This window comes from Sparus aurata, chromosome 1 (assembly GCF_900880675.1).
Source record: "Sparus aurata chromosome 1, fSpaAur1.1, whole genome shotgun sequence".
NCBI lineage: Eukaryota > Metazoa > Chordata > Actinopteri > Spariformes > Sparidae > Sparus > Sparus aurata.
Genome location: NC_044187.1, coordinates 14785972 through 14812904, shown reverse-complemented (window position 1 = coordinate 14812904; position 26933 = coordinate 14785972). Strand labels below are relative to the sequence as shown.

The following is a 26933-nucleotide window of genomic DNA, read 5'->3' as shown; positions in this document are numbered from 1 at the left end:
TACTGTACCAGAGTCTAAAAATACATTTGTTAAGAACATAGTGCAGATTTCTTTTTATGCATTTGACATTTTTGTTAAACACAAAACCTTCTTGGGCTTTGTGAAACCCTAAGCGCCGTTTTTTTTTTTTGCCTTTTATAGACCAAACAACTGATTAATCGTGAAAAAAACTGACTGATTAATCAACGAAAGTAATTATATTTTTGTTTCTAATGTTTTAACATTCAAGCAGCATTTCCCTGTACTGTGCTTAGTCATGGTGTGGACTATTTTGACTACTTTACTGGGTAAATCCATAACAATACATCATATTGTGTAAACTAAAGTAAAGGTTTTCTGTATAAAATCTTTACCCACATAGTAATTACAAACCTTAGCTGTCAAATACATTTTCTGCACAATCGTGACACCGGCACTTAAAAAGTATTTTTAAATGTCTGATTCAAAGAGAGAAAAAACAAATGTTTCTAAAGTGTGATATTTAATGTTCACTAGTCTTTCTGCTGTGTTCTGCTACCAGCCAAGAAAATAAAAAGTTTTATGTTGTTGTTATGACCTCAATGTTAAATCACTTTTATCCCAGTGGTATCAAAAATGGTACTGAATATCATTAACTTTCGAGGTATTGTATCAAGGTCGGAACTTAATGACTGGTAGCACAACTCTATTCTCCACCAGATGGCAGTAACACTCAGTGTCCTGCTGGTAAATGAAAAAGGCCCGAGGCGTCGTACTGTGCAGTATCGAATCAATCATACTGTAACTTTAATTAGATGGAGTGATACACAATGCAGCAGAATCCAGAGGAGTAACTCCTGGACATTTAAAATAATATTAATAATAAAAAACAGTATTCACATAAAAACAAAGTTGAAAGCAGCAATGTGAAAAATGTACAGAGCCAAAAAAAAAATAAAATAAAAAAGGCAAACGTTTGAGTTGGGAGTGCAGCCAACAATAGAGAGGCAAATGGCAAGCTAATACATATTAGTGGATCACATTATGTTGTAAACATAAAGTGCAGGCTCTTCATTCAACAGCATCTTTTAGTGTAATCATCACATCGTAGCACACACAGTTTCCTTAATAATCACCTGTGAGTTGTTTTCTTCTGAGTGAAAAATGTGTTTGTGTCATTTTTCTGTTATTGATTAAGTTGTTTTGTATCGATCACTAGTAACTAGAGAAAGCGCACTGGAGTTATTATTGGAAACATCACGTTGTGGAAGTCGTAGGTATATGTGTGTGTGTGTGTGTGTGTGTGTGTGTGTGTGTGTGTGTGTGTGTGGAAAAGAAAATAGTTTCTGCTTTAGCTGAAGTAGAGTTTACACAGTAATGCGTGAAAATTCAGTTTGTCTTTGAAATCTCACAGCTTTTGTTTTGTATGTTTCCATATTGTCGCTCGACGACGGACTGAAAAGTGATCAACAACAAATGGAATCGTAAAGTACAGAAGCAATAGTCTGATAATGTTAGGTGATCGCACGTAGATATCCCAGGTTAGGTCTGTACTGTGTCTGTGGACATTTACATCTACATAGCCTAAGAAGTACTAGAGATTACAATATTAACACCTATGCTTAATGTCTTATAAAGTACAGCTACTACATGTTCACACTGATTTCATTGGAGCAAACCTTGATATTTATGTCCTCTTCCCTCTTGGCTGGACAGAATCTAGTGATTGTTATAATAAAAGTCTTTCACATCTGGTAAAATACATCACAGAGCAGTTTTTGGTCACATTCATTCCACTATCATACACTCACATTTTACATTTAACCTTCATTGTCCTCTAAAACTCAGACATTTTTACACCAATGACTGATAATCCTGTTTCCCTTTTAAAACAGTGAAAGTCTTTGTGTGAGGTCTCTGTTAAAAAGGCCTCAGCCGGATAGCGAGATCTCATAGTCACTTGTTGACAGTCGAGGGCGCCCAACCTTACACACGTTCTTGGCGTTGGTTATTCGAGCTGCCACCTCCACCGGCTTCTCAAAATAGTGCACCAGAGCCTGCTCGGTGAGCACCGAGGCCAGGAACTGCTCAAACGTGATGGCCCAGTCTTTATCGATGCTGGTGCTGTGAGGCAGCCCTCTGTCGTGGGGTCCGCCGCCGTGAGGCCGGTTACCTCTCTCCCCGTTGGAGATGCTGTCGCTGCGCACCAGCACCGTGTCGTCTGCGATGTCCTCGCACTGCAGCTTTTCATCCAGCTCGTGGGAGCCTGCGCTGAGCACCGAGTAAGATGACATTGAGGTGTCATCTTTGGTTTCATCATCCGAGATAAGCATGGCGGACGATGTGCCCATGTCTTTGGGAGATGAGTCCTCCAGCTTGATGTCTTGCATAGGCGGCAGCTGCTCGCTCCCCTCGTCTTGGCTCGGCTTGTTCTCCAAATCTGCCGGGACAAAAGCGTCGCTCCGGTCCTGCTGCTGGAACACGCCACCGGACACGACCTCCTGCGAGGTTTTAGGTTCCGCAGCATCTCTCCTACCCATGCTCGGCTCTGGTTTGCCCTCTGTGAGGAGCTCCTTTCTGCCAGAGGAGAAGAGCTTTCCCACCTCTCCCATTTCCAGCAGCAGACTGGTGACTGTCGCCGTGGCGTGATAGAGCTCCTGTTCTGCAACATCCTCGCTGAACATGCTGTACAGCGTCTTGCAAAGCTCGATGAACTGGCTCTGGAGGACAAAAACAAAAAGACGTCAGTCTGCAACTACTACTGAGTTTTCACACAGTGTAGATTAAAACCGACACAGAGGGATGAAATGTTACCTGATTGAGCTTTGGGAGGTCTTTTGTGTTTTCTCTCTTAGGTTTTGTCTCCTCATTCCACAGCTTCAGGTAATGGCGGTATTCAGGTGTGTTCAGTTTCTTCACTGTGAGATGTATGAAAAAACATGTCAAGTATTTCAGTCACATTTGGGTTCTAGATGCAAATGTTTTTTTTTCACCCTTCCTCTTTTCTTTGGGAAATACAAAGTTCATATAACATGTAGTTGCCAGCATGATGGATATAATCTGTATTCACATGTTGTTTCAGAAAACCCAGAAGAAATACGATTATTTCACTCCAGGAAAATCACAAATAAAAATGTTCTAGGCTTCTAAATTAGAGTTTTCTTGGCTTTTGATCAAGACTACAGGGGAGTTCCACACTGAAATGGCTTTTAAAGTGATACGATGTAAGTTTATTGTTGAGTCTCATCCCCAGATCACTAACTGACGCTCTGGGTTGTCCAACCCGAGCTGCCAACACAAAGCGTGTGTATTTGATGATCTGGGGATGAGTCTTAACAATCAACCTTCTCTCTCTAGGAAGTTACATTTTGTTGCTTTAAATGATGTTAAACTTGTCACTCATTTTAGGCAAATGGGACAACAGAGTGTGCCGTATCTAATCTACACTGATGCCTTCACGTTTTGCAATACCCGACTGTGCCGCTCACCTTTTTCAGTCTTAAATGTAACTCGGACGAAGCCGTCATCCTTCTCGCTTCTGCACTTTGAGTCGTGACCTGTGGAGGGAGGACAGTCAAAATGATTAGATGATCCAATTCCGATACCTACACTGAATGTCCAGTAAAATGTTTGTTGTGCAGTAAGGTGAAATAATATAGTGTGTCTCCGGTTCTTACCGATGGACGTTTCTGGAGTGATGTCTTCAAAGAAGTACTGGGTGGCCTCAAAGGCAGAGTCCGGCTCCTCCTGTTCGTGGCTGATTTCTGGGAGAAAATAATAAAAAAATTCTGTCAGCATTTATTTTCTGCCAGCGATCCCATTAAGAAAACATGACAAAGTTAATCTTCAGAAAGTGATTTGTCTGGTGAAGTGAGACAACAAGCTCAAAGGCTTTTTTTTTTTTTTTTCCCCCGCACTGAGCCACCTCAGAGCTAATAATCCAGCTGCTCCACTTAAATATATTCTGTAGTTCCCTAAAGATGAGTGAAGCGCGTCGCTGCGCACTCACCAGGTATGACATGCATCTTGTAGAGGAGCTTCAGCTTCTCGGTGAGGTCCCCGTGACACAGAACACCTAGAAGCACAACAAGCATTAGCAAAAGGACACATTTGAGCACGGACACACCCACACACACACACACACACACAAAACCTCATTCTACTCACCCAGGCCGCTGATGAACTCCCGAAAATTGATGAGGGCGTCTCCGTTTTGGTCCAGGAGACGGAAGAAGCGCAGAGCCAGGGGGTCCGAGTGGGCTCCGTTGGCCCAGGGGAACAGCAGGTTGAACAGGCCTTTGAACTGCTCCACGTCGATGCGGTACTGCTCCAGGTAGGGCAGGCTGGGGTCGTGGCGCTCTGTGGGGTTGCTGCTGCCGCCCCAGTAACAGCTGGTCAGGTGCTCCGCCTGAGGAGGGGAAGAAAGGGGTGAGATCTGCAGCGCATTTTAATGCAAATCAACACATGCTTTGACAGCGTCTTTGAAAAAAAACTCTTGACTAGTTTGAATTATTACGGATACTGCTGCATTAACAAAAGTGTCAAATCAAATCTTCACGGGTAGCAAGAGGAAAACAGCTGCAGCGCTGATGGTTAGGCCTGGAGGTAAGCTGGAGGTAAACAAACAAGCTGCGATGGCTCTTTTTACAAGGTCCCACAACATGAATATGTAAGCTGTAACTCACCTTGAAGAGCACATACAGCTCCTCCAACTCGTCAATACTGAAGGCAGTCTCTGTCACTATTGTCCTCACCTGAAACATACGTATGCTCACATTAATTCAAAATAGACAATAATGTCAGAAATAAGAGACTTCCGAAGAGGTCACTGTACATCTGTGTTCCCCTACATTTCAACAAACTAACACCTGTTTCTATTAGACAAGGTCAGTGGATTCTTACCACGTTGCGTTTCGTTGTGTCTTCAATGGTCTGGATGACCCGCAGTCTCTGTTTGAAACGCATCTGTTCAATCACATCTGCACGGATCGAACCAAATTTCTGGCACAGAAAAGGAGAAACGGAGAGATTGTGAGAAGACTGAAATTAAAAGCAGCTGCAAGAAACGTAATTTTTGTTGATTCTGGCAGCCCTGTGGACAAAAGGCTTCACCTTGTGAAAGTGAGTGAAGAAAGAAGTCGTTTTTCTTTCTTAAACGAAACATGTATCCCCTTTCTGGCTATGTGAGATAAATAATTGTCATTTTAGGATTGTCTTCGTAACGTTCATACGCCTACTTCACATGTATGCCTACAGCAAATGGATAACTGTAATAGTCATTTTTATTGTTATCTTCTTGTAATTTAACGTCTCTAATGTAAATTACAAGCCTGTTTGATGCCGTCTGGTAATAGAAATATCTGTTACCGTACCACCACACTACAGAGCAGCTTCTTGTCACAGGCTGAAAGATTCCTCAATTCATCTTCGGCACATAAAAACTAGTTTTAAAATCTTCTTGCTGATGGTTTTGCTTGTTCATGTAGGTCATAATAGAGGCATCAGTATTACATTAAGACTGTTTCATAACCAGTTAGAAGTTTGTTCTTGCACTTTTAAAATCATATAAACTAAAAACATACAGAATTGAGTTGTGACATTAGAGCTTCCGTGAGAAAAGAAATTAGTGACTAATGTACTGAAGAAGGGCGAGACACAACTGGATATGATGAGTCACACACTCAGATTTGTTGTGTTTCCCTTCATGCCTCAAAAAGAAAAAAAAAACAGAAAAAAAGACAACAAACAACGTGAACGAAGCACACATTATCATCCAGGTTAAATACCTCATAGGAGCTGCGGACCAGTTTAAAGATGTCGACCTCTGGATGTGGTTCTCCATTGTCTGTGAGTAAGGAGTGCAGGTGGGGGATGGGAGGGAGCGGGCTGTCCTTATTGGTCACGCTGTCCAAGTATCTAGAACAGACAAATGACGGATGCTGAATCAGCTTTAAGGTTGCGTGATATTTATGTTTCGGCAGTGATAGAGACTGATGAATGATGAGGGAATAAGTCTCGAAAAGACACCCAGATTCAAGATATTTCATCCCTTTCTTTTCTTCGTCCTACCTGCCCAGTACGGTCATGGCCTCGCCGTCATCTTTGCAGCCCAGTAGCTGGTGGATGTTGGCGTGCAGCACGGAGAGCGCCAGCTGAAAGATGACCTTGATGCCGTCGTAGAAGAAGCAGTCCACCACCACCACTGCGCTCTCGAATGGCATGACGGACAGGAAGAGGGTGAGGAACCAGGAGAGCGAGATGGTGGAGATGACCCCGAGGTCCTGCATGCAGTCGTACAGCTGAGGGACGTACTCACGGGCCAGCTCCTCGAACACCCCCTGATCGACTAGAGCTCCTGGGGGGCAAAAGAGAGGATGTTAAAATAAAATGGAATATTGTCAAATCAAAAAACAGCCTAAAAACACAGACACACATGCACATACTGACCTACAACCCTGGTGTTGTAGTAGTCGGGCAGCATCCTCTCACAGAGCGCCACCAGCAGCCAGAATGCCTCCTCTTCTTTGGCGTAGAGCAGCAACACAGATGTAACAATATTCATAGCCTGCAGTGTGTCGAGGGAGAGGATGGAAATTCAAGTGATGTCAAGGGCTGCAAAGTTTCTGTCAGTTTATGTCAAAATCAAAACAAAGAGTGCGTGTACCTGACAGTATCCGATGTTTGGGTTTCTGAATGCATAGGCTGTGAGGACCCTGCGGAGGGCGGCGATGCCCATCTCATTCTGGAAGGCCGGGTGCTCGGGGAGAGAGCGGTGCAGGTCCCTCTCAATCTCCTCTGTTGCCAGGTTGTATTTGCCCATAGACTTCTCAACCAGGTCCTCGTAGTATCCCGGGTGGGTGGCCATCTCGTTGATCGCCCCTGTTAAAAACACATTAGATTTAACATTTAAAACTGCTTGTATTTTGTATCATCTTTGACTTTTTGTCATTGCCTTTTATTGTTGTTGCCGTTTTTATTACAATTACTTCTGGTTGTGGTCAACTTGATGCTATTTGATACATGCCCGACATCTTGTCAGCAGTCTGACATCTTCAAGGAGAAACAGTAGACTCAACAAGCTCCCTCAAAAGATGCTTTACAATCCTCATTGTCACATCAAGGTTGTTTTATTTTGGTATTTCCATCTTTTAAAAAAAGTCTCTTCTGATTTGAAGAGAGCCCTGAAAACATTAAAAGCGTTCATAATTTTATTTTGGGTCACTACGAGAATAGGTTTAAAGGCTTTAATTCTCAAAACACACATTAGTTTTCTCATACTGTCAAGTTCTGCAACCTGAACCAGCACTGTTAACAACGACGGCGTATGTGCGCTTAATATATTCTTAGCTAGCTGCGATGTATTAATTATGCAAATGTGTGACATGGTGACCTAGTGCGATGTCACAAAGTCACGATATTAAAAGGCGGACTACTGATGAGGCGTTTTAGGAGCAGTGTTTTCTGTGGGAGAGAGGAGCTACTGAGGGTCCGTACTTTGGCCTTTTTAACTTTCAAGATCATGACATGTACATGAACATACATAAAACACAGCAGGAAAGGATTAAACAGCATAATAGGTCACTTTATGTTTGATCTTTAAAATAATAAAAACACTGAAAAATTGAAAGATGAAAAATGAATGCGGGGAAAGTAAACATACACAATAATAAATGTAATGTCAAATCCCTGAAACTTTACATGTCTAAATGGCCTGTTCACTGAGTATAATGTGGAAAAAATCTGTCCATATTCCAGGTTTGACACGGATCCATAATTTACCCTCCACAGTTGTCCTGATCCCTCAGTAAACCAGCTCACTGAGATCACCAAACTGGTTTTTACAACCTTTGTTCTACAAAAAGACACAGACAAGCAATATTTAAAATAAACCTGGTAGGTATTTTTCTTTTAAGGGACTGCAGGCAGGAACACTCCTGAGAGAATGTGCAGGTAAGTGTGACTAAGGTGAACACGGTGCAGCTATGACAACAGCTGTAAGAGTCATAAGTGGGTCACTGGGGAGGGAGAGGGAGGAGCAGTTTGTCACCTGGCTCTGCTCAGGTGAGTGTGAGCACGAGCTGCTACATGACCGTGCCTCTGAACAGGAAAGCCTGGAGCTTGTTGCATACCTGAATATGTTAAAAGAATGACGATCACAAGATCTGCTGACTGTACAGACTGCAGGTGGCGGGAATTCTACATTCAATAGATGCTTGGTGGCCACGTTTAAAATGTTGTGTTCAAGCACTGATGGAAAATTACACATGTGTACGTTTGCTCTCTGAAAGAGCTGATTCACACAAATTCAAGTGAGATCTCTTTTACTTCTGCAAACCACGTTTCCTCCGGATATTCAAAATAACTTCTGTCATGTCAGCAGGATCGTTACTGAATTCTCTGCAAGTGACCACACTACTTTTCTCTGAGTGCAGCAGTGGCATTATTGTGCACAGAAAACTTTACTCAACAATGAAAGTACACATGCTTTGTGCGTAAACACGCTGTATATTAACATTCAAAAGTGCAGTATAAAAACACAGCACTAAAAAAAATACTGCTTTACTGTAAGCTCATCTTTGGGGCACTGCGTATCTTTGCCTCGCGTGTTCTTGGACTCTTCCCTCGGCTCCTAACGCAGTCATTCTTAACACAGGGGTTAAAAGGAGTCCTGAAAATATCTGAGGGGGTTCCTAGATGATTAAAAGGATTTAAAAGAAAGAAATGTAATATGTGTATTTTCCCTTTTCACTTTTTGTAGTAAAATATATCATATTTTACCTCTAAATGGTTCTGAAAACCATTCGGAGAGAAACGAGAGAAATGATTTATTTTCCGTTTAGTGACTGGAATGTGAGAAAGCATTTGTCATTTTAAATGAATGCCTTTGCTTATTTTAAATAGGGGGAGGTGGGCAGACACATTTTCAGATCTTGCCTGAGGCATCCACTAGGACGAAGCAGACACTTGAACATTTGAAAATGAAAACTCAGTCTTCAATAATCTGAATCGCCAAGAACACAAAATGGCAAATTAATCTTTACCATGTCTTCATACTGGCAGCAACACAGAAGAACCCTTTGATAGAGGAAAAAAATATATATATAAACAGTTTGAGAGAAACAGAACACAGACAGCTTGATATCTGAGTGTTCACTTCTCATATCGGTTATCAAAATGTTCATTTTGTTCTAAAATCATGTATTTAACTCATTTCATTTTATTTACGGGTTTAACTCGAATCACCACGACGTCGCACTTCTAAAAACATTAACTTCGGAGTAGCGAACTGCCTGTTGGTTTGAATTGGAGATTTGTGGTAACGGCAGACTTGTTTATTTCTGTTGTAATTTTCAGCCATCGAACGATGCACATACAAAAAACAAACAAAGCAATAGGTCGGACCACTTTGTTTATGTTCATGTGCTGTGTTGCTTTTGCTAGTATCGCAGATTTGTTTCGGATGCAGTGTAGTATGACCCGACAGTCTTCATTTTAACGTCAGTGAATTTGCTGTTAACACCACATTAATGCATCAAACATGCATTTAAGATGAATCAGATGTATACACAATTACAATAAAGAGAATGACAATCATATGCAAGCTCGACGCAGGGGTTTTCTAGTTTCTGTCTCTTGTCCCTGGGCACACATACATTGTAGATACTGTATAACATTATAAAACAGAGTTTGTCAACAGGGTTTCTGTGGATTAATGACACCTGCATAAAATACGCATCATGTGATGTTTTGATCCAGTGTGAGCACGTAGTATGCAGGGTGTGGTCTGCATTCAGTGCATGACTGAATCATTTGTAGTACTGTACGCTCAGCGTGTGCTTTGCTCAGCCCGTGTGTGTCTCAGGCTTCCCTGAACATTTCCTCACCAGAAAATAGCAGCCAGAGCTCTCCTCTCATGCTCTCAGGAATCCCCTTGAGGACCAGCTCCTTCGTCTTCTCAGTCCGGTACATACACACCCCCTGACCAAACTCTGTAAAGTGGTTCTTCCACGCTTGCTCCTTCAGGAACTCCTTCGCCTGAGCAGAGAGGAAAAACAATTTCATGAGTTGCAGTGGCTCAACCTCAATTACTGTAATCCTGCTTTAATCCTGGACCAAAATACTTTATTTTAAAAGATTACTTCCTGCACACTCAACAAAGCATGGATGCTGTTATATTGTTTAATGCAGAATAAAGTTCCCACTGAAGTGAAGCTAACAGAAAGGCTTTATTTACACACAGTCTTGCAGGAAAAATATTCATGCTATGTTGCAGTTGGAAGAAATTCTCCATGCAGCTTATTCTACTTGCAGTGTAATGGTGTGGAAATGACAATTATGGAAGAGCAAAACATAGAATTCAAGAGGAGAAACGTAAATTGTAACCAACCAGTTTGGGATTGAACTCCTCGGGTGATCGGCGGCGGTACATGGTCATCAGGGCCTGCGTGGCGGTTGGCACGCTGCTGTCGTTCAGGTTAAACGTGCGCTCGCTTTCTGAGCCCAGAGATGGCTGAGGGCTGCTGGAGAGCAGTGATCCGGGCTGGGAGTAAACCTGGAGGGGATACACGTTGGTGTTAGTGTATGTTTTTAAAATGACACTGTCGCCACCACTAGTTGAATATTCAGATAATTTCCTAGACTTAATTTTTAATCACAGTATAGTAACAACACCAATGCCTCACCTCGTCGTCTGAGCTGTTCAGGCTGCCGGTCAGCTCCCTCTCCAGGTAGATCTTGGAGGTGGTCTGCTGCAGGAAGTCAGAAATCCTCTGGACCAGGAAGTCTCGGTCCTTCAGGTTAGCAAACAGGAAGGTCATACGATTCTTGGTGCTGATGGAGAGCGGGCTGGGCAGCACGTTGGAGCTGTCCGCCTTCTCAACAATTGTCACCTGGAAGAACGTATATAATCAGTGTCATACTTCACTACTTTTTAACTAACCTTGGGATGCTAATTTCAAAGAAGTTCTTTAACTGATATAACAGATTATATATGAAAATAGTAATATTGAATATGTCTGACATTTTTTTAAGGGATTTACAAAACACCTTGTGAAACCCAGTCCAGAGCCATCTGTAAACAAAATGGTTAAATATTTGAATGTGATTCAGCATGACAGCTGCATTTTGAACACAATGTGTGTGTGTGTGTCCGTCTGTCTGTGTGTCTGTCTCTTTCTTGAGCAGATGGGTAGTGACAACCCCCTACCAGACAACATTATCAGACACATTGACATGTCTTAGCGGTTTACTTCAGCTACACTGCGGTTTTGATTGAAGTGCTGAAAAAGACAAACGACTAAACTACATTTCTTTTCAATCACAGTGAACTTTCATCTTGCAAGCGCCTCATGAACAGACGCGTTTAGACGGACTGACTCACCTCTCGTAGCGGGATGATGAGGCTGCACAGCGTCTCTTCCTTGCTGGTGAAGCAGATGTAGTTGGTGGAAACAAACATCTGTCCCAGGATGTGCATCTTGTTGAAGGGCGTCCACAGGGTGCAGTCTGTGTGTCCGTCCAGTTTCTCATCTTTGGGGAGTCGGAAGAGCGCCCGGTAACGCTCGCTCTTAGCTCTGGCATCCAAATCCCTGAAAGGATGGAAAACGCACCGCAACAAATCATATTAGATGAGGATGAAATGGTCACTTACAACCAAACATTCATACTTCCTCCCATGGATAATAACACTGTATATCCTGTTAAATATACCCTGTTTAATTGACCATTACAGTCCAGTGAATAGTTCAGTTTTCCAGTGTTACGTAATATGGATAAATTAATGATTTCAATCAAGACAATAAAGTATCTGTGTCGACCAGTGAAGCGTTATGCAAGAGCAATCACACAACACCAGATGCACTGCAGTAATACCAAGTCATGCTCACAGAAAAAGCATTTGACCAAACAAAATTATGATCTTGAGGCTGTTCTCAAGGGCTGCAGAGATCTGCTGGATTTTAAAGGCACAAGATCCTTTTATTTTCTAAAACACGTGTTGTGCTTTTGCAGCTTTTACTAAAACTTCACATGCAACACCATTTTAGACTTTCAACCTCCGTCACTGTTAACCAACTACTCTACAATCCATAACATGTTAATGTTCAATCGACTGCATGTCATAAACATGCTTCGACAGCATTTATAATTCATGAGCACGAGTATCCAGCTCTTTTCTTACCTCTTGAGCGCCGACACCTTCTTGGGCGATTTCTTCTTGAGCTTGGGCAGCGAGCGGTCCTGTTCGAAGCCTTTGTTGTCCAGGAGCTGACGCATGGCGATGTTGGCCAGCTGCTCCGCCAGCTTGAAGGTCTCGTTGATGTTGAGGAAGACTGAGAAGACGTGCTCGTTGATGCGGGTGCTCACCTTGATCGCGTCCGGCAACAGGAGGGTGGCGCTCTTCTCCAGCTGGGTGATGTCGGCCCAACGCACCACCAGTTTGGCTGATGATTACAGAAAGACAAACACAAACATGAAAAAAAAAAGTTTTCACTTGGGTCGAAACAAGGTCGCACTCGGGGATCAACACTTTTTGTCTGCCATGATGGCGACGCGCAGGAGGTGCAGCAGCTAACGTGAGTAGTTCAAAAACCTTCTTTTTCATAAACTCTGTGTACACAAACAATGTTCTCAATGCTCGTGTTCATGTGTAGAGACCCTAGTGATGCTACGAGCAAAGTTTCATGTTGTGTCGAGCCTTCTTAGTGCTCTAAAAATAGCGATTTTGATGCTAGCGTGTCGTGCCCCTAGCTCTCCCGTTCAAAATTAACGTGCCCAAAACCGAAACTACGGTAAATCTTAAAAGTGCCTCTTTCGTTGCAATTATGCTTTTACACTAAGGTTTGACTCATATTCAATCCCAAATAAAGCCTTGGTTGCTTTTTGCAGAGAGTTTCGCTTTAAACATGATTTTTTTTTTTCACTTCACTATATTTTGGAGTATCAGACATTCATCTTAAGACTACAATATGAGAACACTGTGCCTCTAAGGTTTAAAGCTATCACATACGTCAATAAAAGATCTTGTTTTTGCCAAAATTGGGTAAAACTCAAAGAAATATCAGAATACAGACGGTATATATAGTATAGTAAATGACTGTTTTAAGAATAAATCCAACCTTCTTTTCCTAGTAAGTAGGAGTAGAAGCAGAGGTGGTTGATGCTGAGGTAGAGCCACCCTTGTCGTGGCACCTTGCCCTTCCAGTAGCTGCAGGAGTAATAGTTGACCAGCTTCTCCTCGTCCGGCATCCCGAACAGCTTTCGAAATTTGGCGCTGGCCTCCTTGAACTTGTCCGTGTCGTCGTCCTCTTTGACGTCGTGGTTCTTGTTGTACTCTGCGATGATCCCCTGAGGCGAGATGGAAAGAGACAGAATGAGGGGATGAGCTGGGACATGAAAAAAGTCTGTATTTCTAATGTTTTAGAGTTACAATCCAAATTGTCATTCTCTACATTGGTATACGTGTCAAGCACGGCTACAACAGTTTTTCTTGTTTGCCTCAGCCTTCTCATACCAGCAGCAAATGCGCGAAACTTTTTTCAGGTCTGGATGAGAGCCCCATTTTTGTACGGGAGAATTCAAATACCCTCTTAAATGTAACAGCAGCTGTGTCACTCTCTACACTGCCCTCTTTAAATAAAAAGAACTGCGCCATCGCCTCATAAACTCAGATCTTCTTCCCATCCCAAGGGCTGTTGCCACCAGGGACTCCAACGTTGGCTAAAATTAAAAACGATGCGAGTAGCCACACTGATGAATGATACTCCTTTGTAAACTAAGCACAGGTCACTAAGCACTCCAGCTGTGTCGGCAGCCTAGGAAAATGGATATTGATGACCTTTTTCCTGCTGTACCTTTTTTAGAGAGACAAAGAGAAGACCGGAGGGATACAAGTTCTGATGTTCAATGTAGCACTTAGAAGACTAATTCTAATCATACTTCGTACATTAATTATCTGTTACTGTCAAAGAACAACATCAGTAAAGACCCTTTGACAGTGCGTCTCAGCTAAAGTGACGTTTTTAATGTTAAATTTGCCTCCTTATCCCCAATTAAGCATTTCATAAGTCATGAATTCGTTGCTCTGTAAATTCAGATGGGCTCTGATTGGCTGTCAGTGTTTCTATTGTACATAAAATCGCTGTGAGAGCGATTGCAGCGATAGAGTTCACCGCTGTGGTCGTTGTCATTATAGTTGTGGTTTGGACTCCCATCATACACTTGAGTTAGAATAATTGTTATAGCGATATATTTATAGTGTTTGTTATAATTATTATTCTCAGTTCGTCAAGATCTAGTAACGTTTTCTGTTCCATTTTCAAATATCTGATGGCTGTCATTAGTAAATACAATGTGACAATGTATTTTCCCGCTCTCTTTTTCGTATCTTATTTTCTTTCCATAAAAAAAAAAAATATATATATTTTAAGAAATTCCTCATTGTTAAATAAACATCATCTAGTATTCTGTCTCTATGAGCATGATATTTAGAAATATAGAAACAATTTTGCCATTTAAGTCACATTTTTTTGGTATATGATTATTACGTTTGTATTCCAATTGTTACGGTCTTGAAACAATCAAAATTTACTTTAATCTAAGTCATTCATGTATTGTGTTTTTCTGTCTTTTCTTTTAATTTTGTGACTTGTCTAATTTATTCATCATTTGTACGTCTGATCATTAGTATTGCAGTTATCAAACAATACAGATTAAATACAAATTTTACAAACGATCGGCGCTCTGTTATTTGAAAATGCCTGATGCATCAAAATATGGGAGGGTCGGTTACCTGGACCTTTCCTTTGACAAAGGTGGTGATGTCGTTCTCGTTCTCAAAGATGGAGAGGGTCTGCAGCAGGTTATGTTCCAGCCACTCCCAGTGCTCCGTGATCTCTTTGCGGGAGGTTCCTGCAGAGGAGCGAGAAGGGAACGTCAGTGCACTCAACTGCTGGGCTCACATGAGGAGCGTGATGGACAGTGTAATGCAGTGCAATACTCTTGATGTAGTGCCACATGTGATTTAATGGAAATGTGAGGCATTTCGTATTATTTTGTATTCTTAAACATTGAGTCGGGAGTTGAGGTTAAGCTGGACGAAAGGCTGAAGTCACATGTGAAGAGCAAAGAGGAAAGTGAAATGCATGTCATCCATCTTCTGTTTAAACAGACACACTAAAATGACCATTTTGTGACTGTAATCAGCGATCAGTGAGGTTAAAACTCAGTTTTGTTTTGGCCGCAGGAGAAATTGATTGCAGTAATGGCCGCCACTGTGCACTATTATCCCCCAACACTGCTGCAAGCAAGCAGCCCTTCAGTGAGTGCACATTCAGTGAATTTGCCTCGTCTGGCAGACTGCTCCACTCTCCTGCTATCTCTGGGCTGAGGAGGACTGGGAGGGGTGGAAAGCAGGAGAGGGAGGCGGAGTGAGGATCAATTGCCATTTCAAGGCCAGGCTAGTCCTGTGAGGGCCTCCATTTCAGAAAAGGGAAACACAAATAGAACTAATTTCATGTCCGGAACAGCTAAATTAAATACACGGTTACACATACACCCTGTCTTCATTGGATTTAAACCTGCAGCTAATTACAGCTTAACGGCATCATTTTTTAAAACATCATCCTGATTCATTTCTGTGCATTCCCGTGTGTGGGTTGTATTGATCTGGAACTCAACTCCCACATATATGCAAATTAAGCTTAAAAATCATGGTAGCGCAGAGCAAAACAAACATACTGTGCTGTTCTGCTGTACATGTATAAATGAAACGGAATACAACACACTTCAAATCTAGAATAACGAAAAACTGCTTTGTTATGTTTCACGTACATCTGCTTGGGAGTGATGTATCATTTTGTCAGTCATCACATCAAACTAATCTGATGATCAACTAATGGTTTAAAAGGTGCACTATGTGGTTTTGGAAAAGACATTCAAAGCCAAAAATATAATTTTTACAATGTTAATAAGGTAACAATACAAACAAAGAAATATTTATTTGATGAATATCTTCCCATTACTGAAAAAACTGTCCTTCTAAGGGAAAAAAGATCCCCAGAACGGAGTTTAAAGAAAGAAAGATGTCTTCAACATGTGTGATTTTCGACAATGTGATGTCCAAGAGGAAAAGAGGGCATTAGAAACTACTCAAGCAAGCTAACGTATAACTTACTGTGTAGGCTTTAGTAAATAAGATGCAATCTTAATGTCTGCAGACCTCGTAATCAGTCCATCTGATATATTACATTCTTATTCACGTCTATTATCTAATGAACAATAACAGTTTTTCTGCATTCATTAAAAGGTTGTTGATAAGCCTTTGCTTATATCGTAGTGCATGTAGCAGCCTTCGGGGTTAATATTTTATCATCATTTCACACCAGAATCAACAGCAGCCACTTACAAAGGAAGGCGCTAATAGCAAGCGATACATTGTGATTCGAACACTTCAAGCTAGTTTCGTAAAAACACTTTAAAAAAAGTGACCTGGAGAAAATCGGCCATTTCAGAAAGTGTCCTCATCATCCCCAGTGGAAACGACACCTACGATTCTCAAGTTGAGATACATTCACATTCGAGTCAGCTGTTGCGACTGATTTAGTGTCCTCATTGACATTTAAGTAAAAGATAACCAGTTGAAATAGATCACTTATTGTTTACGGCTTATCTAACTCCATTAATGGAATTCCATCAATGGTTCTATCGTATAAAAATATCATTACATCCACTTTTATAAGATTCATAACTGCATAATATCCAGTTAGACATTAATTCAAATAAATACATTGGAAATATAACTGGTGGTGCTGATGAAGGGGTGCTTGACTTAATCTGACAGGGATGTGTGGGTACGTCTTACACACAAAATGGGAGGCATTGATTTAAGTCATTTTTAAAGCTAAAAATACCAGAGACGTCACTAGTTTGAGCTTTTTGACTGTGATAATTTGCTGCTCAGAGAAAACAAGCAGTTTAAATACAGTATGTAAACTTCACGGAATTAAATGGATCAAGACAATAATTACCGCAGCCGTGGTCTTGTGTTGGATGTGTCACAGAGGATCAATTCATTTTCACAGTAAAAATGAAAACAGAGCAGCGTTTTTAAAATCATTCTCGAGTGTTGCTGCAAATTTGCATGATTTACTGCCAAAGACCGTCTATGAAACACTCTGAATATGCAGATTACATTACTGTGAAGGCGATGACATGAAATCATAATGAAAATCTATCAAGCTGAAAAAAAAGTAACATCCACTTATATTTGAGTATTGATTCCCGCACACGTTCCTGTAATCCTGCCCTTGAAAACCACCGGGGCATGATGTAATGCTCGGCATTCGGCGGCTAAAAGGCATCATGTGTTGTGTGGTGGCTCGGGGGGGAGGGATGTGCAGGGGATTTCAAATACGACGGGGGTCTATGGTGGAATAATTTGTGCCCGTATGACTAAAATGTGTCGCTTAAAGTGGATTTTAGTGGCTTCCTTTGCTTTTATTTTCTCACAGTTTTTAACCCACTTACCATGAGCAATGGTCCAGTACACTAACGAGTCTGGGGTCTGGTACAGGATCCGATATGGGGCCACTCGAGCACTGGAGTCCAAGACGACGTCCAGGGTCCCAACCAGCAAACCTGAAAGAGCCCAAAATATCGTTGTTATTAGAGAAACACACACACTTGAGATCTCGCTGAGGCTGAACAAAAGAACTAATTGTGCCAGTCCAAAAATACCAATAAAACACGTCACACTCTTCAATTAGCTCACCACGCAGGTCAACTTAAAGATCTGTTCCACTGTGAAACAAAACACAGCAGACATGTAACAACCATAAACGACCATGTGAGATGCTGAACCAATTAAGTGCTTTGACACTTTCGGACCGTTCTGTCATGCTTCAGATAAGGGGAAGCTCATGAGGTCTTGTGGTTTAAGATTTGACTGCATGAAAAAAACACCCTGTGGCTTGACATTAAGCGCATTTGTTTACTTGTTAGACTTGTTCGCGAGTGATCTACACATATCCTGTGTGACTATGCGTAAGACTGGTTTGATTATGTCGTATTCGTGGAGGCGGTAACTAAATTTGGTTGTCTCATTTGAAGCCGGCTGACTAATGAAGGTCGATAGCAGAGAGTGTGACAGTAATTGAAAGGTTGAGAGGGTGATAAAAGATAAAAGTCACCTGAGGAAATGGATGAATGTGCAAATGGAATGAAATAAAGGTTTAACAGATTCCCTTGAAGAAACATAATGCAGTGTTGTGAAATCGCTGCTGTTGTTGTTTCTAGTGCACACGCGTGAATCCGCCGGGGGAAAACAAAGGCAGGAAAAGAAGACGGCCGCTTGCAAGGAAAACACGAGATGTGTTCCAGGATGTTTTCAGCTAATTTTCACACTGGAAATGTGACAAAACGAACTCAAACCGGACAGCTTGGATACTAAATACAGAACAATCTTTGAGCGTGCTGTTGTGGACAAAGGAAAGGCTGGGAAAAAATACAAATCATTAAAATAATTGTGGGTGATGGTGAAACAGCTCCAGAAATCTATTATGCTTTTATGTTTTATCTTCTTTCTATGTTTTATAGGTCCTTGTTTATGTAAAAGGTCTTGAAAGTTAAAAACCCCAAGGTCCATGCCAACAGGAGCTCCTCTCCCACAGAAAACACTCATCACAGTCAATTCTGAGACTCCTTGACGTCACACTAAGTCACCGTGTCGCATATTATGTGCCTGTATTCAGGGTTAAAGTGAGGCTAACTAGAAACTGCAGAGCCGACTACAGACACAGAGGGCAGTGATGGCTCAGGCGTGTGTGAGCTGACCAATTAAAGCAGGGTGGATATTTGGGAGGGGGTCCTTAAAGAGGCAGGAGCTAAAACAGCGTTTCAGACAGAGGGGGAATACAAAGCTGCTGCACTAGACAGTATGAGGGAGCTGATGTGTTGTTTGAACATAACAGATTGTAAACCTATTTCAGTAACGCCCAAAATAAAGTTAGGAAACTGAAAATGAGTATAAAAGGTCTCCTTTAGCCGTCTGACGTCGCACCAATCAAATAACTCATGTAAGTGTAAAGTTTTTACCTGGTAATGAAACAGTCTCAATTTAATAAAAAGGCCTCTCTCTTGCAGCCTGATGCAAGACGCTGCTCTTCTTGTCTAGTCTGGCCATTCAACACTCAAACAAAGTTTGCTTTGTTTCCCCCTCCTTACAGTTAATCTTACATGGCCACAAATAAATACACCACCTCAGGAAAAACTTTAGGAACACAGCCCCAAGTACACTGGAGCACATGGACCGAGACAACAAACTGTTCAGTGACCAACGTTTCAACGCTAATGTCCTGCTGTGAGAGCACCACGGCCTTTCAGCTCCACGTGAAGCGACTGAAACATGTTAAACTCCTCCCTTCATCCAAGATACATAACCTCATCGCCATGCATCCTGCAAAAAGCTGTGTTTTAGGAAAGGGAAATAGAAACATACATGCCAGCCAGATCAAGATCTTCTGACATGAGGCGTTGGAAACACTACCGCTTTTGGCCACAGGGGCCAACAGAACCAACAAATCAACGGCTGCATGTAGTATCTAAAGTAACAACTGAACCCGCATACTATGACTGATGATTAGTATTGGAATGCAGCAATGAATGTAAATAATGCAGATTTTACATCTTAAAATTTAAAAGGAAGGAAATTCATACAACATGTTTGGACACACAAAGCTTTTAAGTAAACACTGGATGCAAACACAGGCTGTTCCTCCATGGGACACCTTTAACAACTGATTATTACTCACAACTGCAGATGATGTACTACTGTAAGATCCCTTTATTATAAATGATTCACTAACATTTACTAGACTAGATTTGGCTGCTGGCATATGATGAGATAACCCGTTGATCCTTTATTTATGACATTATCACTTTGTTAATTACTTAACTATTAACAACTCACCAGCCAAGAGATTTTCACAGCCTGGTAACCCCATAAAGCTGTTCTAAATAATGGCTTAAAACTTATCCGAGAGCGGCCTCAAGTGAAAAACCTTTTTTGGAAAGGGTTCCTAGTTAGAAAGTGGGTCCACGCTCCATTGCAGGTTGGCTCTATCTATTGAAATTTTGACACCATTTTCCACAAAGCTGCAGAGCTGTCGGTGACTGCGAATATCCTCCTCGGTGCGGAGTAGGTATTCGCTCAACTGCCATGAGAGACGGGTTATTTTTGTGTTCAGCAGCTCATCAGGGCAAACACTGTATGAGTCACACAGTGAGAGGATGAGGGGGAGGAGAGGAGACAAGTGAGGGGAGCTGCTGAAATGTTTTCTTACTTTCAGAGAAAAACATGTCTCAGTGATGGAGGACTCACTGACCCTCCATCTTTTAATTCCCTTGGACTACAGCTACATTCCCTCTACTTGTCTGTCCTCCACTCCTGTCCGCCTCTCGAGATATCTCAATTGTCCTCTTGACATTATTTCTTTTCAGTCCCTTTAACCATTTTATGCAAAATAGCAACAATAAAGACACTGCAGCTTCAATAAATAGCTGTGTCCAAACCTCACCTACAGTTTGGTGTCCATTGACATGCAAGGTTATTGATTCCTGCCACGTGTCATGAGAACCACCATGACCACATTAACAAGACTGTCACTTGTGTCTGTAACCACTTAACTCCGTCCAAGGGGCTGAAGTAGTCAATAAAAGAGACGTTCAGCTCAATCAGACTGAAACTAATGAGCTAATAACAGCCTGACACTTTGGTTTCGTGCCTTTGTGAGCAACAAAAAAAACCCAAAACTGCTGTTGGGCGTGAAGACAACTTCCTCTTTGACAAGGGACAATCACAAGGTTAAAAAACAAACAAAAAAAAAACAGTCAGAGCCGAAAAGTTTAACAGTTGCTCCCACGCTGACCTCAGAGACAGTTCGAATGTGTTCTTGAGCAGCTCTTCCTCCTAAAATAATGACACAGCAAATGCAAGTGTTCAGATGCACAGGTTCAGCCCACGATGGGTGACTTGAGGTTTAACGCAGGAAACTGAGGGGTTAGGCACAAGAAAGGGGACCGCCAAAGGTGTAAGACCACCTCACATCCACCCTCTGTCTGCTGATACAAGTGAAACACCTGGAAGGTGAAAAAAAAATGAAAGCTGTTTGTTTGTTGTTTTTGTGCAACCGGCAACCCCGGACACCACATGCCTCTGCAGGATTAACTCATCAAACCACGTGACGGCTTGTTCCAACTCACACCTCTGCTTTCGTAGAGTGGGTGCATAACCTACAAAAAGACAGCTGTAATGGCTCACGTTCTATTTATTATTTCTGGGGAGGAGGGGAGGAAAACACTCATGTTGTGAACAGAGCAAGCGATGAAATCATGTGACGCTTTGTGCGTCTATTCGCAGCAACAAGGACACAATCAGAGCTGCAAAACAAAAACACTTTTAGACGAACATTACTGTTTTTCACTCCAACCAACAACATGAGAAGAAAAGCTTCTTGTTCTCTTTTTTCTTTCTGCCAAAAAAAACAGCCTCGGGGTGGTGGTGGTGGTGCTGGAGTTGCTGAGCACACAAAAGGGCCACATCTCCCTCTCAGACTTTTAAATCAATAGCGTTTCAGATTACAGAAACCCGAGATGAGCCAGGATCGTCAACGTATGCAGCGAAATGCGGTTTACAGCGTCTCCACATCTGTGTCTCAACACCCGCTGACGTCCGGCACAAGTCATGACGCTCAGGATCACAAGGTGGCCTTTAAAGAAGAGAGTCAGGATCCGTCTGACATGACACACTGCCAACCAAACATACAGTCATTAGCAGCTGGATTGTGAAATACGGTGTTGTTCTGTGACTCAAAGCATTTTGCAATTGTAATGCTCTAAACCTCACTGTGTAACAACGGACAGATTCAGAGCTTTTTACAGTCTGATTAACGTTCTGTTGTCTTCATTCCTCCCTTGAAGAAACTGGCAACACGTCCACAAAAGACACTTTGATGTGGCGCTTCCTTTGTGTCCCTTCAGCTGTGCCTCTGCTCCGTCCCTCAAACCACCGCTACTGTACATGCAAACTAATTTGGATAAGAAGTGACTGTTTAAACTGGCAGCTTATCGGGTTTAATGTGTCATGCAAATTACAATATAACCGAAAATTGAGCAGGTACGTCCTACATAGCAGCTTAGTGAGGCCAAACTGTAGTTTTAGGCGTCTTTTAAACCCTGTTTCAAACAACTTTACAGCAGGGTCAGGGAGGCTGCGCCATTGAGGTAGAGGAGGAGGTTGTTCCTAAGGTTGTTGTCTAATTTTTGGGAGGCAAGAGAGATAAATCAGTAATTGGTTGAAATATAACGTTTAAAAGAATCTCAGTATCATTTATAGGATCACTTTTCTGGCTATAGGTGTTCTATCATATGACACAGCGGGTTGGTTTTTCCATCCATTCCCCCCCAATTTATTGAGTCACCAGCTGCCACGGTCAGTATTTTTCCAACGTCAAAGATCGTTTTCTGAAAGTCTGAAACCTGATTGCTGACGTGCACATTTCCTAGCTTTGCAGTCTTCTTCTTCACTGCTTTTGCCTTGACCTACATGTAAAAAAACATCACTACAGTGCTTTTATGGTCACAGACTCCACAGGGTAGCTTCAAACCACAATTATATCACTCTTCTTCCTCTTCCTCTTAACTGGTACAGACACCATTAATGAACATCATCTGTATTACCATACAAGCTTTGTCAGAAATGTTCACTCATGAAGTGATGATTTAAAGTTTTATAGCATTACGTTTAGTCACGCTCTTCGACTTCCTTCCTCACTATGCCATATCATCTGATTCCTCCTCAGAAGTTATGGCGACAGGCGACCAAATGTCACGCACGAGGAAAATGTTTCTGGGTGTGAGCATTATTGGAAGGATTCATGATGATGTAAGTGGACAATTAAAACAAAATATATAACAGTGTCAGCTTGTTCTTAATGAGGGAATGTTACATATTAGATTACTAGACAGAAAAAGTGCTCAGGAAGGTCAAACAAAGTGATGAAGATGCTTTGAAAAAGGCCAAAAAATCCTAACTGTAACATGTATTGTCGGTATTTTTAAGAATTATTTTCCATCTAAATAAAGTCTCCTTAAGCCTTCTGCCAAAAGAGTGCCTTAGATTTGAATATCAGTTTACGATCAAGGCCAGAACTCTTTAAACTGTCTTCTGTTTGACTTCAGAGGTTTTTGGAGGAGCTCTCTATTTCTGATAAGTTCAAAACCCCAGAAGGAGAGATACACTCCGGGATGAATTATTTCTTAGCTCTCCTCTGGAACTGCAAAAATTCTGTGACAGTCCATCTCTACTCATGCAGCTTCTGTATATGTTTGCCGTTACAGATTTGCGCCCGACTCTGTATGACGCTCCTGGTCCTGGTCCTACTGATGATCTCCCCTCTCCCTGGAAGAGGTGCTGGTGGACAGTGCCAGTGTCACTGGGCACTGAGTGCCAACTGGCACGCAGCACAAGCTCAGCAAGCTCAGCATTTACATAACAATGACATCATCCCCCAGCACCACTTAGCACACTTTGTGTTGCCACAGTAAAGACTCCGCCGAGACTAAGGAGGCTGCAGACCTTAATTCACAGTGTTGTTTGGTCAGACAATGTCAGAAAATTGAGAAAACGTCAGTGTTTCCCAAACCCAAGACGACAGCTTTTGACTCGAAGATTGACATGATTGATGGTTTCTATCCCTATCGCTTGCTCCCAAGTCAGAATGAGATTTAACTCGATCGTTGACACTGACGGACAAATTCTCGGCAGGGAACAGAAACCGAGCTGATCAACACCGATCAAACACGATGGAGGCGTCACTTTCACAAGCAGAGGATGCCTTGAAATAATCCTCGTACCCGCTGCTGCAATCTGTGATATTTGACCTCTTACACGGCATGTTAGATTTACATGGCTGCACATACTGTAAGACGCTGAGTGGCGACTGGTTTGTGATAATTCAATTAAGGAGGTTGTGTTTTCACTTTGTCCTTTTGTTTTGCTGATTGGTTTGTTGGTTTGTAGGCAGGATTGCACAAAAACTGCTGAACGGATTTCCACTAAACTTGGATGGAGGATGTGTCCCAGCCCAGAATAGAGCTCATTAACTTCTGATCTGGATCTGGATAAAGGAACGGATTTCAGGAATTTCTTTCCCACTTTCTTCAACGCTGCCCGCATTTTCTCAGTGAGTTCTCAGTGAACAATGGACAAATCTTGATTTTAAGAGTGAATCCAAGTTGATGCAGATCCTAGATTACAGTTAAGCAGTTATAGGTGGTTTAAAAATGAGTCTGATATCTGATTAGGCTTGACTGAATTAAAAGGAGACTGCCGGACCTTTGCGGAGGTGTGCACTCTAGATTCTAGCAACACATTTGATTTGGAAGATGGAAATATGACTCGATGAGGGCTTTGACGTCGGCCCTGCTTGCTTTATTGCTCGATCTTGAGGCTCTGTGTCAAACTCTGACCTTCAATATTATTCATTTAATCTCGTTTGAACAGAATACCGCAGAGCAACTACAGCATGTGGCCTTCTACTATTTCATTAGAGTATGAGAGACACATACAACAGAAGGAATCGGTGAATTACAGAGGCCTGGTAGCTCATTTATGCAAGCCATCCCCCTGTCTTTTAAGTGTCACCATCAGGACCGTGACGATCTCATCCATGGAGGCCATCCCGTACCAAAACATGTATGATCACCTCCTCCATGTCCTCAAAGAGACTGAACAGCATCCCGAGGAAAGTGCCTGCAACCAGCCGAATTCAGGTCAAAGAATGAACAGAATTTCAAAAGAGAAAACAGGACATCAACTGTCAACCTGTCCTCTCCCTCCTCCTCCTCCTCCTCTTCTCTTCCTCCGGCCCCTGCTGCTTGACCCATTTCGGATGAAATAACAGGAGGGAGGAGGAGTTGGGAGTGAGAGAAGAAGAAAGGAGAAGAAGAAAAAAGAAGAAGGGGAATGATTCAGCATGAGCGAGCAAACAGACCGTGTCTCTGGCTGGTGGTCAAACAGACTCTCTGTTGTTGAGCCATTAGCAGCTGCACATGGACTGCCACTGCTATTATCTGCATTGTGGTGATGGTTTAAAAAGCTGATTTTCCCTGAAGGCACTCATTTTTTTTTTCATAACGTGATATGACCCAATCTCCGGAGGATCAGACAGTAGAGTTGCTGGACTTTGTTTTGTTTGACTGGCCAAAGGTGGAGTTTCATTTTAAGAGTGTGAATAAATCGATCAAAGTGAAAGAAACTGGCGTGTCAGTCACATCCAGGTGAAAGGCCACCTGTGGCCGTTGATTAGTCATGTGATCCCCCCCTCGCATTATCTCTCCGTCCATGTGGCTCCAGATCAACACAACACACTCCACCTGACAATCTTTGGATTTACATAAAAACACATTCACATGGTTTTTTTCTTTACTGATCCATAACAGGACTCACCCGCCAGTCCTCCGCCTCCATCCCCGTGGCCTTTCCGTTTCTGGAGGATGAAATATGGATTCGCCCTCTCGGTGATCCATAACGCGCCCGCCAGTAACACATCTTCGGGACTGACCCACATAATTCTCCCGTGGTTTTTAAGGGGACATTGAACACACGGGACAGCTGATGGCGACCATCAAAACTGCTCGATGATGAAATGATTTAAAAACGCCGATGGAGGCCCTGATCTCCTCCTTTTCTCCCCCCCCCCCCTCGACCCTTCAGATTATCGCCTACTGCTGGATGTCCGAGCGATAAAGTAAGGACGCGCGTGCAAGTGTTGCTATAATTAAACTCGTCGTTGCAGCTCGGCTGCGGTGTGGAGCTCCCAACACCAAGCGTATCCACCTTTGCAGCACCAGCTTCCAGGCTTGTTAAATAAATGACTCTCGCAGGTTTGGCACGGAAGCTTGGCTCGGTGTGCTGCTGCCGCTGCTGGATCAGTCTTTGTTGTGCATGCTCCGGTGTGGCAGGTGCGATCCCGTCCGTCCGTCCCGGTGAAAAAACGCGTTAAATGTGATTAAATCGAGCAGCAGACGGTCTGTAGGTTCTCCCAGGTGCAATGTCCGTCCGCGTGATGACGCGTAAAGACGATACTAGAGCAGTTAACCCGTCAGAAACACAGCAGTCCTCCTCCTTCTCCTCCTCCTCCTCCTGCTGCTGCTGCTCCTCCTCAGCTGAAGCGCTGCCGCACGCAAAACACAGCGAGCGCGTCACGGGCAGGCCACCGCGCGACGTCAGCGGCAGGAGGAGGGGGAGGAGGCACGTGGGGACATAACACCTGAATTCAAAACTAAAAATCACCTTAGACTCATTCGATTTACTCTCACATTGACCACCACGAAACTGTAGGTTCACTTCATTTTTCTGCAACTTTCATTTTTGGATTATTTTGGCCAGGTTTTTTGTTTTTGTTTTAAATGTCAACCTCAGCTCATGTAATATTTCTATTGTACACTGTGTATGTTGAACTGAATAAAGGTAATTAAAACTATGTTGTATTTCATTAGGCTTTCAGTCTGTGGTCCTGGATGAGTTATTGCTATTTTCTACTAGATAGAGCCACTTATCGTCCAAATACATGCTATTTCCCTTGTGTTTAACAGAGAGCTTTGCCTCAGAATAAAACTTAACCCTTATGCAACTCATACAAAAAACACACTAAGTACAGAATAAAATACAAAAAGTAAAAAAAAAAAAAAAAAAAATCCATTAAAATATGTTATAACAATATTATTTTCAACTTTCACCAGGTAACATTTATCAACCAACATTAGTCCTGATAATAATGACCATTTATTCATTCATTTTGAGTTTTAAATCCTGGATTGTACTTGTGTTTTGTCCCATGAGCTAAATACATGCTGTTTCCCTTGTGTCCTATAGGGGGCTTTGCCTCATAATAAGACTTCTCATACAACTAATAAAATAC

The 26933-nt window shown here is 42.3% G+C and overlaps 1 protein-coding gene across 1 annotated transcript; it reads right to left on the bottom strand.

Annotated features, from left to right (window-relative positions):
- Window positions 1-731: 731 nt before the first annotated feature.
- On the bottom strand, window positions 732-26211 carry tbc1d9 (TBC1 domain family, member 9 (with GRAM domain)). The gene is made up of 21 exons (XM_030413544.1): window positions 25460-26211; window positions 17482-17592; window positions 14747-14865; window positions 13074-13302; window positions 12137-12398; window positions 11339-11546; window positions 10641-10847; window positions 10346-10510; window positions 9843-9993; window positions 6623-6837; window positions 6406-6523; window positions 6028-6313; window positions 5745-5874; window positions 4861-4959; window positions 4644-4712; window positions 4126-4366; window positions 3968-4033; window positions 3636-3722; window positions 3447-3515; window positions 2773-2876; window positions 732-2678 (listed from the first exon to the last, which is right to left on the bottom strand). Exons 1-21 carry the CDS (start codon window positions 25578-25580, stop codon window positions 1890-1892), a joined length of 3846 nt encoding a protein of 1281 aa, XP_030269404.1. The 5' UTR covers window positions 25581-26211; the 3' UTR covers window positions 732-1889.
- Window positions 26212-26933: the final 722 nt, after the last annotated feature.

Bases quoted from the DNA above. Each gene is read 5' to 3' on its own strand.
- tbc1d9 (XM_030413544.1), bottom strand. From the start codon at position 25,580: ATGTGGGTCAGTCCCGAAGATGTGTTACTGGCGGGCGCGTTATGGATC. The intron at 4,034-4,125 runs GTGAGTAGAATG...TTGTGCTTCTAG, and splicing joins GGAGTTCATCAGCGGCCTGG to GTGTTCTGTGTCACGGGGAC. The intron at 3,516-3,635 runs GTAAGAACCGGA...CTCCCTCCACAG, and splicing joins CACTCCAGAAACGTCCATCG to GTCACGACTCAAAGTGCAGA.